Source organism: Ricinus communis, chromosome 5 (assembly GCF_019578655.1).
Source record: "Ricinus communis isolate WT05 ecotype wild-type chromosome 5, ASM1957865v1, whole genome shotgun sequence".
Classification (NCBI taxonomy): Eukaryota; Viridiplantae; Streptophyta; class Magnoliopsida; order Malpighiales; family Euphorbiaceae; genus Ricinus; species Ricinus communis.
Window position 1 is genome coordinate 14,010,297 of NC_063260.1, and position 12,880 is coordinate 14,023,176.

The 12,880-nt window shown below is 33.2% G+C and overlaps 2 protein-coding genes across 2 annotated transcripts; both read left to right on the plus strand.

Moving 5' to 3' along the window:
* Nucleotides 1-3,118: 3,118 nt before the first annotated feature.
* LOC125370007 (uncharacterized mitochondrial protein AtMg00810-like) lies at nt 3,119-4,027 on the plus strand. Its single transcript, XM_048373567.1, has 2 exons — nt 3,119-3,518; nt 3,876-4,027. Exons 1-2 carry the CDS (start codon nt 3,119-3,121, stop codon nt 4,025-4,027), a joined length of 552 nt encoding a protein of 183 aa, XP_048229524.1.
* Nucleotides 4,028-8,219: 4,192 nt separating this feature from the next.
* Nucleotides 8,220-10,625, plus strand: LOC125370074 (glycosyltransferase family 92 protein RCOM_0530710). Its single transcript, XM_048373759.1, has 2 exons — nt 8,220-8,677; nt 8,775-10,625. Exons 1-2 carry the CDS (start codon nt 8,572-8,574, stop codon nt 10,325-10,327), a joined length of 1,659 nt encoding a protein of 552 aa, XP_048229716.1. The 5' UTR covers nt 8,220-8,571; the 3' UTR covers nt 10,328-10,625.
* Nucleotides 10,626-12,880: the final 2,255 nt, after the last annotated feature.

Consider the following 12,880-nt stretch of genomic DNA (forward strand, 5'->3'; position numbering starts at 1 on the left):
TCCCGCTCACAACACCCACAAAAACAATCAAAAATCCAACCAAACAAATTTCTCATCATGTCTCAAAACGATCATCTAGCTCAAGCTCACCAACATATAACTTTAAAGTGTAACACGGTAAAATTATTTCCAATGGTGGTGCAGTGATACATGCCCCTGCCAAAAGAAAAGTGAGGGTTTATCATGCAGGGACTCAAAGAGGCCACAACCAATCAACCCAGATCAACCAACAAGAAAGGAAGAGAATGAGGCCATCGAAGAGGGTGGTGTGCACGAGCGGTGACCACATGGTCATGTGTCACTGAACCGATTGCTCGGACTATATCGCTGTCATCTCACAATCGCATCACGCAATGCATAGGAGCACTAAAATGTAAAATCGGACGGCTAAGAATATCAAAACTATGCGCGCATATATTCCATTAGAACAAGGGTGCCCAAATAAATAAAAGGGAACTCGATCCGGTAGCGAGTTACGCAACCGAGATATTAACTTCCGGTGGTGGTGACTAAAAGCTACCTCCCCAATCACTGCGATCCGGAAATAGCAGCGGAGGGAGCAAGACAGTTTACTTACCTGGGCGGGCTCGAGTCGAGCTACGAGGCGGTTCGATCACAGATTTTACTATCCAGCAAACTCCCCAGACTTGACTCGGTCATCGCTCTTGTGCAACAAGAGGAAACCAGGCGTGCCACTATGGGAGCCATGATAAACCAGAATGACACAGAGAATAGAGCCTTTGTCTCTCACTCACGAGAGTCGGCTCTGGTGCAAGGGACGCCAAACAACGTCACGAGATGTGACCACTGCAAGAAGCAGGGTCACTCTCACGAGCGGTGTTGGCATCTCCACCCGCACCTTCGCTTGACACTCAATCGAGGAGAGCGCGGAAGAATTGGAGAAAGAAGGGACAGGGATGAGCGAAGAAGAGAAGAGAAGTTTGGCGGCGTGAGTATACTGAACGCATCTAACCCTGAGGGTTATGATGCGTTCAACGGGTCCGTATCAGCCCGACCCGCTTCCGCTCGACCCGACTCCACTGCTTGTGTCGCCTAGCCTAATTGTACATAGGCCAATTCAGGCCCAAGGCTCAACCCACCAGCCACAGCCTAGCCAACCAGCAATTCATGGGCCAGTCCATCCTCCGAGCCCAGCCCATCAAACCGACCTGAGTCCTATTTATTCGAAATTACCAAATTTCAAATCTCTCCACTTATTCTGCGTCTCTAAGGCGGGGGTTTAGTATCTCAAAATTATAAATCTACAAAATGGATTATTGATTAAGTCCGATGCAACGACACATGACTTGACCGACTCCACTCGACACAATTACACAATTTTATCCCTATAGAATCCAACAACGTGATAGTTATGATTCGAGTCGAGCGAAAGGAAATCTTTGGTTTTGGCTCATCAAATTTGTTCCCTAATACTAATTCTATTCAGGATATTCTTTTATTACCTAACTTTACGTCAAATTTGTTATCTGTTGGAAAAATAACTCGTACTTTAAATTGTAATGTCATTTTCTCACCATCTACAGAATCTTCAGATCGCACTCGCACCGTGGACAGAAGAGATTCGGTGAAGGATACCTTCACAATGGATTATACTATCTCACCAATCCTACCAATCAGTGTCTTACCTCCATTAAACCTCTTAATCACAGCATTCTCCTACATAGGCGGTTTGGGCATCCGGTTGATACAGTCTTAAATAAGTTATTTTGTCTTAAAATATATTATGGTTGTTGTGACACTTGTCAATTTTTAAAACATACTAGATTACCTTTTCCTGTGTCCTCTACCATTTCAACAAAAATATTTGATTTAATTCATTCTGATGTTTGGGGACCTGCTCCCTGTACCTCTTACAATCATTTTCGTTACTTCGACACATTCATTGATGATTTCTCTCATATCACTTGGGTCTACATGTTAAAAGGCAAGAATGAAGTCTTTGAATGTTTTCAAAATTTTTTCAATTTTATTCAAACCCAGTATAATGCCAACATTAGAATCTTTAGATTTGATAATGGCAATCAATATAAAAAAATTTCACTTCTTTTCCACTAAAGGCATCTTGCATCAAACTACCTACAACTTACACACTCCCAGCAAATGGTAGTTTTAAAGAAAGAAAAACCGCCATCTTCTTAACGTCACCGGATCCCTACTTTTCAAAATAATGTTCCTCACCTCTTCCGGTTTGATTGATGCTCCTAAATGCATCAGCCTTTATCTCATTAACCCTCCCCTTAGTCCAAAACTTAAAAATTTTTGTCCTTTGGAAATTTTAAGGGTAGGAAAAATTGAACTAGGACACACATTAGAGTTTTCTCGTGTACACCTTGTCATATTAAATGCTCTCCACGAACTCTCACAGATTCTTAGTGGTATTCTTCAATAAAGAAGGGCTATAAGTCTGCAGTGACTCTACATCTCCAGGGATGTGTTTTTTGATGAAGGCACACCTTATTTCACCAATCCTCATCCCTCTCATGGGCCTTCCTTGTTCTTTCCAGGATAATAACTCTTCATTTTTTTGTATTCCCACCTCCCTCCCCAACAAGAATCAGACTAACCCTTCTCGGGGCCAATATCATTCCCGGCACTACCAAGGGGAGAAGGATCACGAAGAAGATGGATCACCACTTGAAGAAGTCGCCCCACGCAGATCATCTGAACTCCATTACGCATCATTTCTACTGGACTATGTGTCACAAGGGTGTCCTATTCAAAACTTTATTAGCTACCATAGTATATCCAGTTCATATAAGACCTACCTAAATAAACTCACATCCTATACCGAGCCATCCTCCTTCTAGCGAGGCTAACACCGATCCTAATGGTGTCGGGTCAAGAAGAAGCTTCGAGCACTTGAAAAATGACACCGGAAATTAGTCACTCTACCACAAGGTAAAAAACCCACATTGGGTGCAAATGGGTATATAAAATTAGTATAAACATGATGGAGCATGTTGACTAGGCTAATTGGTAGCAGGGTTCACTCAAGCAAGCATGGGTAGATTATCAAAATTCTTACTAGACTAGAAAAATGAGCACGGTTCGCATTTTATTGTCTTTTGCTACCAAATCAGGATGGAGCTTATATCAAATGGATGTAAAAAACGGGTTCCTCCAAGGGACTCTCGAAGAAGAGGTTTACATGACTCTGCCTCCAGGTTATGGGACTACCACCAACCAATCCATGGTATGTAAACTAGAAAAGGCCATCTACGGTTTGAAACAATCTCTAAGAGCATGGTATGCCAAGCTAATCCTTTTTCTCTTAAAACTCAATTTCGTTAAGTGTGCATCTGATTCTTCTATGTTTGTCAGACATACTCATTCTTGCACTATCATTGTTCTCATTTATGTTAATGACATTATCATAACAGGCAACAATAATGAAGAAATTCAGGAAGTAAAACAAAAATTAAAAGAGGAATTTGACATCAAAGATCTCGGACAACTGTCCTACTTTCTTGGAATAGAAATAGCCAGATCCCATAAAGGTCTATTTCTGTCCCAAAGAAAGTACGTTCTTGATCTATTAAAAGAAACAGGAAAACTATGAGTAAAACCAGTAGATTCACCAATGGAGACTAAAACTAAACTTAATCTTGAATATGGCAATCCTTTAGACAATATAGGGCACTATCAACGACTAGTAGGGAAACTAATCTACCTCACCGTAACCAAACCTAACATCACATATGCTGTAAGTGTGGTAAGTCAATTCATGCATGCATCTCGTACTAGTCATTTAGATGCCATCAATAGGATTCTTAGGTATCTCAAGGGAACTCCTGGCCAAGGGATTTGGATGAAAAATAATAATTCATATGACATTATTGGTTTTTTCGATGCAGATTGGGCCAGAAGCTGTGACAGAAAATCAACCTCCGGTTTTTGTACATTTGTGGGTGGCAATCTAGTAACTTGGAAAAGCAAGAAACAAACCGTAACTGCTAGATCCAGTGCAGAGGCAGAATACAGAGCAATGGCATCAACAGCCAGCTAATTAATATGGATAAAGCAAGTCCTTACAGATTTAGGAATTAAGATCAAAGAACCAATAAAAATGTACTGTGACAACCAAGCAGCAAGACATATTGTTTCAAACCCCGTCTTCCACGAGCGCACCAAACACATCGAAGTAGATTGTCACTTTATAAGGGAAAAAGTTCAATATGGAGAAATTGAAACTCCATTTGTCAGAAATAATGAACAATTGGCAGATATCCTCACAAAATCACTAAACAAATCCGATCTTAACAACCTTCTCAGCAAGATGGGATCGATCAACCTATTCGAGCCCACCTTGAGGGGGAGTGTTGAAGACCAAAAGAAAAACACACAGGATAAGATCCAACGGGTTACAAACAAACAGTCAAGGACCACTGGTCAAGGCCTCAGCTTCTGTCATCACAGGCGAGAAAGTTGAAGTCAGGAGCAACCTTTCTTCCCTATGGAAGAAAGGTCACTTCTACCAACCACAAAATAGGAATGAAACGTTGACATAGAGCTCAGGGTCTAGTAGCATAGCAATAAGACCGTTTGAACTCAATATGTATAAATCAAGATCATGCTTCAAATTGTAATCTCAGAATTTGTATTAACAATTCATCACAGATTAATACACTTCAATATTTCAACAACTTCTTATGTAGGAATTTGACAGGGTTTCAAAATCTCAATGTATTCTTTTTCTTGCTTTTAATGGCTAAATTCCATTTTCAGGGATTCCCTTCTTTTATTTATAAGAGAAAAGAATTCTAAGATTTAATTGATAATTATTAAATGAAATTTACAAATAATTAAAACTCAATATAAAGCAAAATGAAAAAACACTGCAAGAGAGGAAGATTCTCTCATTTAACTATCAAACTTGTAATGATTTTCGAATTGTATCAAATTGTGATGGAAATTCTGTCAAAGATTTATCAAATCTCTATATATCCTCACTTGTGAATACAAATCGCCTCCCCCAGTTGACTGCTTCTTTAATTTGCCAAAACGGATGCTCCATTTTACAAATGCCCCAATAAACAACTGTTAATGTCATAATCAGATATGATGTTATCTCATCCAAAAATTATATTAAAACTCAATTGCAATTCTATTTAATATTCTCTTTATTTTATATAAACTGTTATTTTTTAATAATTTATTTAAATTAAAAAATATTTAATAGGCTTAATTATAAAAATATTAGTTGAATTATACTAGATTACTCTTTCATAAATATTGTAAAATTTATTATATTTACTCTACAGTAAAAATAAAATAGAAAAAGTATTATTTGATAAAAAAACAATTAATATAGACTGAGAGGAGTAATGAATTATTAGAATGTCATTCGATTATGAATTTCTTTCAACTTAAAAATCAATCAAAACTTCTTCTTTTTTTTCCTTTATCCCCTTTATAACTATTACTTTAATTTCACAATTTTTTTCCTTCTTTTCGCTGTCAATATTAACTTCACCATTATTTCAAATAAAATCTCAACTTTCACCCAAATTCCTTTTATTTTACTGTTAAATCAAAGGAAATATTTTAAAAGTTGTTGCATTGACATGCAATTTGAGGTTTATTATAGTTGGTTTTTGAGGGATAAGGTTGTATGAAGATTAATTAGACTGGCCAATTAAAAATTAAACTAAATTATGAAATGAGGAAAAAACGAAATACTTGTCAAGAAAAGAAACGCAATTTTAAAGTTAGGATTAGAGATAAACATTAAGTGGGAGATTATTAGAATTAGTGAGATTTAAGATTTAAAATGAGTTAAATATTAAGTGGTTGTCATATAGCTTTTTGATTATTGCATAAATAATAAATTATCTAAATTCACCTCTCAATGATACTATAGTCTAAATTTGGATATCAAAATTAAAATTTAGTACTTAAAATAAAATAAAGTTTGATATCATCTAAACAATTGACCTGAATTGAATTGAAGTAGCTGGTGATGATTTGCGAAGAGAAATAATACAATTATAGTGAATGTGGAATTGAAGGGAAAAGAAAATGACGACCAACCCAATTGAAAATTTAATAAAAATTAAAGATTGTTGAATGATTTCAGGGTTTTATAACTCTTTTATTTTTAATATAATTTTTATTGATTTTTAAATAAAAAAAATTATTATCTGTCCTCTTAATCTGTTTTTTTCTAACAAGAACTCCCCCTCTAACAAACAGTTGTTCCCTCGTTAATTCTGAAAAAAAGAAGATGAATTAAAGAAAGAAAGAAGGTTTAATGACTTAAATGGAATAAAATAAAAAGTATAGAGACCAAACCGAATAAATAAACTGATAAAGTTCAGAAGCTGGCTAATGCCTTTTGCCTTTTGTCGTTGGTTCCCGTTGGATTGATTAGATATAGCCGTCTAAGATGACGTGGCGAGTCGAGAATTGTGTGCTTCTTGCGGGACCTACGTATTAGGAAAGCAAGTCCAATCAGTGGCTTTGGTGGCATTTTTTAATCATACCTTTTTCCCAGTAGATAGCACTAATTAACACGAAAGGTATTGGATTTTTCCTGCGACAGGGACCACAATAACAACAGGCTTTCTTCTTTAATTAGTTATTTTAATTATTTATAAATTTTCTATTATTTGCTACTATTCGTTATTATTTAATAATTCTTTACGGTCTATGATACATCAATCATACAATTAATAATTAAAATGCTTTTCTACATTAAACTTAATTAGAATATTCTAATTAAATTATATTTTTCTACGATAATACTACATTATGATACCATAAATTATTATATAAATTTATCTTATTACTTAGCTAGAGTTTTTAAAAAATTATTCTTTCATAGAATTCTTTTTTTTTTTAATTATTTTTTTAAATTTTTATTTATTTAATATTGTTTTGTTTATTTATTTTCTTACTATTATTGCTCTCATGTCATTTTATTGATAAGGACTATCTTATTTTGTACGTCCTTCTCAATGTAATAATCCTTTACTATAATCTTAAAAATTATTTAAATTTGAAATCCTTAATTTTGTCTTGAAGATTCTAAATTTGGATTAACATGAATCAAGTTAAAGTATAACATTTGATTTTGAAATTCTCGAAATTTAACATTTAAAGATTAAGGATTGAATGTATTAAACCTAATTAAATATACAAATTAAGGATTTGATCCGATGGATCAAACACTACATATGCCCTACGCCAACATTAGAAATGTAGTTAATTGTTTTTAGCTAACAAGCAAAATGTAGTATTAATCCAGTTCTTAAAAAAAACAAAAATTAAAAATATCTAAACTCTATTTTTATGCGTCCAACTTATGAAATTATTATTTATTTTATGAATGAAACTATTCATTTTAAATTACTTTTTCTTTAAAGGCTCATTTTAAATTAGTTATATAACGACTAATGGAAAATTTTGGTAACATTAAAATATATATTTTCTTTCTAATACTCGTCTTACCTTCGTAGGGTGAATAAAACAAATATTCCCTTTTGCAAGTGTTTAAATAGGATGATTTTACTTTTTAAAAAAGATAATCTTATTAAAATTTATTTTTAATAAAGTTACTTACAGTTAAATGTTAATAAATTTCGATTAAGAATATCTCAAATATTATTTAAGAATAGATTTTACAGCCAGCTACTATTTACGGTCACTCTAAAAAGATAAATTTGTAACAAAAATAAGAATAATTATATTGATTTGTTGATGAAATATTAGATTTTTTTAATTATTTCAAATAAATAAGAGATATAATTCTAATTATCATAAAAATAATATTTTAATTATTACTAAATAATAAGTGAATATCTTTTTAGATAAAATATCTTATCCTTTATCAACTAAAGTAGAAAAAGATTCAAAAATATGTCATTTAAAAATAGAAATTAATTTTATGAAATAAGAATGTAAAAAAAGTAAATTAAAAACTTCCGAACGGTATTCGAAGTATAGATTAGTTAAATAAATTGAAATTAAATAAATTACTTTAAAAAATAATATACTATTCTTTCAATAAAAATTACTATGGAATTATAAAGTAGTAATAGAAAGAAAAAATTAAGAAAAAGAAAAAGAAAAAGAGAAAAGGGTGCATTGCAGAACAATTGTGGCAAAAGTTAAACGAGAAGCAGCAGATTGGAACTTGCAACCGTATTGAAAACTTAACGACCGCATAAAAACCGATATGAACGGTCGAAACACCATTTTAAGATCAGATACCTAAGCCGTCTCTTTCTCTTTCTTTCTCTTTCCCTTTCCCTTTCTCTTTCTCATCTCGATTTCTCTCTCCCAACACAATTGAAATAAAATAAAATAAAAACTTTCTTTAGACGTTTCAAGTGCTAACTAGAATAACGCCATTATACTCGCAGATTGTTTCTTCTTATTATTATAAAAACAAACCTACCTTTAAGCTTCCTTCTGCTTCTTCCTTCTTCCTTCTTCCTTCTTCTTCGTGTTCGAGGACACTAAACGACTGCGTTTTCTTCGGAAACGTATTCTGTTCTTTTTGTTGTTGTTGTTGTTGGGCCCAACAACATCAACAGCAGCCAGCCAGAGATGAAGGATCGTAGAAGACGCGAAACCGTTTCATGGAATAGATTCTTCTGGTGCACTCTTCTCCTCGTTTTATCTTGCGTCCTCTTTACTGCCTCCACTTTTCGAGGTAATTTAATCAAGCTTTTGATTTTTTTTCACTTTGTCGATTAATTCACTATTTTATTTGTTTATTTATTTATTATTTATATATTTGTTTACAACAGAGAAATTTCAACCAGAAATCGTCTCCGCATGGCGGCAGCCGGCGATGGAAGCCACTACCACTATTATGTCTACTAACTCTCCAGCGAAACCCTCGATTTCGATTCGAGAAACCGTTATGTTACCGGACCAGGTTCTTATATTCGTAAATTACCCTCAGTCATCTCGCCTATTTACAAAAGAGGACTTTAGTTGCGTTTATTTCTCGCGCAACTCAACATCATTATCGGAGACACAGCTTAAGAAGCCGCCTAATCAAATAGACGGTACCGATGTTAACAATCAGATCGTACGGTGTCCATTGAATCCGCGTGGCTTTTCGGTTTCACTTGAGTTAAAATCAGGTGGTGGTTATATCAACCCAGGGCCCACTCACAGATGGGACTCTCTTGTTTATGAAGCTATGATTGACCGGGACAATACGACCGTCGTTTTTGTCAAGGGGTTTAATCTACGGGCAGATAGGATTTATAACGCTTCAAAATTCGAGTGCGTGTACGGCTGGGATTTTAGGAAAACAAAGTTTGTATTAAGATCAAATGTTATATCCATAGCACAAGAGATCGTACGGTGCCAAACCCCTTTGAGCATATTGAACAACCAACTAAAGGTGAATAATGCGATCAAGGTGTCTATTAGACTAAAAGGCAAAGGAACTTTACACTCTATAGCCCGGCCCGGGGTCCAATTATTAACGGATCCTGAACCTGGACTGCGAGGCGAAAAGCCTCACGAAATGTGCATATGCACTATGTTGCGCAATCAAGGTAGGTTTCTGAAAGAATGGGTCATGTATCACTCCCAAATTGGAGTCGAACGGTGGTTTATTTATGATAATAACAGTGAGGACGATATTGATAGTGTTATTGAGTCTCTAATTGATGCCAAATTTAACATTTCAAGACATGTGTGGCCGTGGGTCAAGGCCCAAGAGGCTGGGTTTGCTCACTGCGCATTAAGGGCTCGTGGTTTATGTGAATGGGTTGGGTTTATAGATGTAGATGAATTCTTTCACTTGCCAACTGGGTTGAATTTGCAAGACGCAGTCAAGAATCAATCCAACTCTGGCAACAATGTAGCAGAGTTACGGGTATCTTGCCATAGTTTTGGACCATCCGGTTTGAAACACGTGCCAGCACAAGGGGTTACTGTAGGATACACGTGTCGAATGATGTTGCCGGAGAGACACAAGAGTATTGTAAAACCTGAAGCATTGAATTCAACATTGATCAATGTGGTGCACCATTTTCATTTAAGGGATGGTTTTAGATACGTGAATGCAGATAAAGGGATTTTAGTTATAAATCACTATAAGTATCAAGTTTGGGAAGTGTTCAAGGAGAAGTTTTATAGGAGGGTAGCAACGTACGTGGTTGATTGGCAGAATGAGCAAAATGTTGGGTCCAAGGATCGAGCCCCGGGCTTGGGCACTAGAGCGGTGGAGCCACCAGATTGGTCTAGTAGGTTTTGTGAAGTAAGTGACACTGGGCTGAGAGACCGGATTTTGCAAAATTTCCTGGACCCATTAACCGATCTCTTACCGTGGCAAATTTGAGGTTTTCTTTTTTGGGTTTAATTATGGTGATGTAAGTAGATGCACATATGCTCAATAATACAGAGAAAAGATAATTAGGGGTGAGAGGGGCGTTGTATATCATTACCATAGTACAGTTCACAAATTATGGTCGCAGAGTCCCAGTCAATGTGTTTGTTGGGATCAGTAAGGCGTAAATTCTTAAACATTTAGTTAGTAAAAAATTGTTGGTAGGAATCTGTGAGTGCAACAGTTTGAAGTTGAATTTTTCAATATTAATTTCAAAAGATATAGGACTCTGAAAGTCCATTATTTTTAATATGCTTTTAATGATTATTTAAACATATGCAACCAACTTTATATTTATCAAATTTTAACTATCATCAATAATTACAGGCTAATCAATGAATTTATTTCCCTTGTATTAGGAAAAAAAAACAAAAAGAAAAAAGCAATGAATTTTAACGAAAGCAAAGTAATTTTTCTATGACATAATTGATTTTATTCAAGGTAATAACACATTAATCTCAAATAGAAAAAAAAAAGTGAATGTTACTTTTCTTTTTTCTGAAAATAAATAAACCTCGTTAAAAATCAAATCAATGGCCAGGGTGGAGCACTCCAGTTCCCATGACCAGACATAGAGCCAGCACCCCCAATAAGGGTATGGTTCCCTTGGCTAGGCTAGGCTAGGACTCCACAAACCGAAGTAGGAAGAATTTTAATTGATAACTGGGATTTCGTTAATTTTTACATAATTTTAATCAGCGTGGAATTGATTTTAGTTAAGGAATTGGGATTGGGTTTTATGTCAATGTTGAATAGATTGTGACAAAGCTATGAAATAATTCGTTCAATAATCTTAATAGCATGATTCTCAATGCAAAAATTTCAAACTTGCTTTGTTAATATCTATATCTTAAGTTAGCACTTACAAATGTACGAACTGTTTCTATAGTAAAGGTAAGTTTACCACGAAATCGATTTCTTAAGGAACTATAAGACTACTTATTATAAAGACTAATTATCAACATAAAATAGTAAAAATAAATCTAAATAATCTAAATTAGCATTTGAAGAGAGTAATATTCATAAAATCAAATTAAATAAACAATAAATAAATATGCAATACAAATGCAAATGCTTATTATCTAAAATTATATGCTAAAAATAGTATTTAATCTAGCCATTTACTTATTTTACTTTAAGCCTATATCTAATGAATGAGATGGTGATGTATCTTTTTTCTTAAGTCACTCAAGCTAATTATGCAACGTAGGTTTCTTATACCAATTTAGATTAAAGTAAAGATAATGTTTCTAATACTTTTAACTTAAAGATTTTCATAACAATTACTATTGCTAAATTAATATAATAGTTAACTAACAATAACAACTTAAACTAAAAAAAATATGAAGGTAAAAAAATTATTCATTAAATAAATAAATAATAAGAGTTCAAATAAAAGTAAAAAGGCTAAACTAAACACTTATAAAAACTAGCCTAGTATATTTAACCCAATGATCATTGTATTAAATAGAAAGACATAAAATAATAAAATAAAAACTCCATCTAGTTCAAGAATTTTTCAAGTACGAAGAAGATTGGTCTTCAATCCTAAAAAGAGTAATAAAAATTAAAACTAAATGTTTATGAAGAACTGTAGAAAATTACGGAGAGAATAATAGTGGGCAAGTATAGAGAGTAGGTAGGAAAATACTCTCCTCCATAGAATTAAGTTTTGCGGAGATATATATAGAGAATAATCCTCCTCTATATAAATCTCTCTAGAGATAAATATACTAATATAAGTCTATATAATAGATAAGACTTTAAATATCTTTATCTCCATCAAATATTATCTTATAGATAACTTTTAATATAAATCCTAATAATGATTAAAATGTCTCTTGAGCCTTGTAATTAGCAGTCCATGCGTCTTAATCTTGAGTCTTGACACGAACATATCAAATTGAGCTTCTTTTAGCTCCATATTTTTTTCTTTTTGTTAGTATTTATGAAAATAGACAATTAAGTTTAAGTGGAGTAAACACACATATTTTTACTATTTTATATATAAAAATATATCATTAAAACTTTAAAATATCATTAAATATCTATACATAATTTGGACCAATCACTAAATAATTTCTATGAGGGGAAAATGTTAAAGAGTAAATATAAAAAAAGTAATACTAGAAGGATAATACTATTTTTAGAGAGGCATGCTAATTATTGCAAATAATTTATAAAGTTTGCAGAGTTAATATTTTCTTTTCTTAATAATCTGGAAACATTTGATGGTGGAGTTTGATGTTGGCATTAACATAATCTTATGTTTATTTTGAATAAGATCTATCATATTTGAAATTTTTATTTTTATTTTAAATTTAATATAGTCAAAATATAATTAAACATTTGAATTTAAATTTTTTAAAATATTTAATTATCTTTTAAATAACAAATCTCAACCATTAATTATAAATTCAATAGTTAATATTATATAAACATGACTTATTATATCAACAATAATATGAGAGGATTTCAATAGTTAATGCTATAATGATGGAGAAA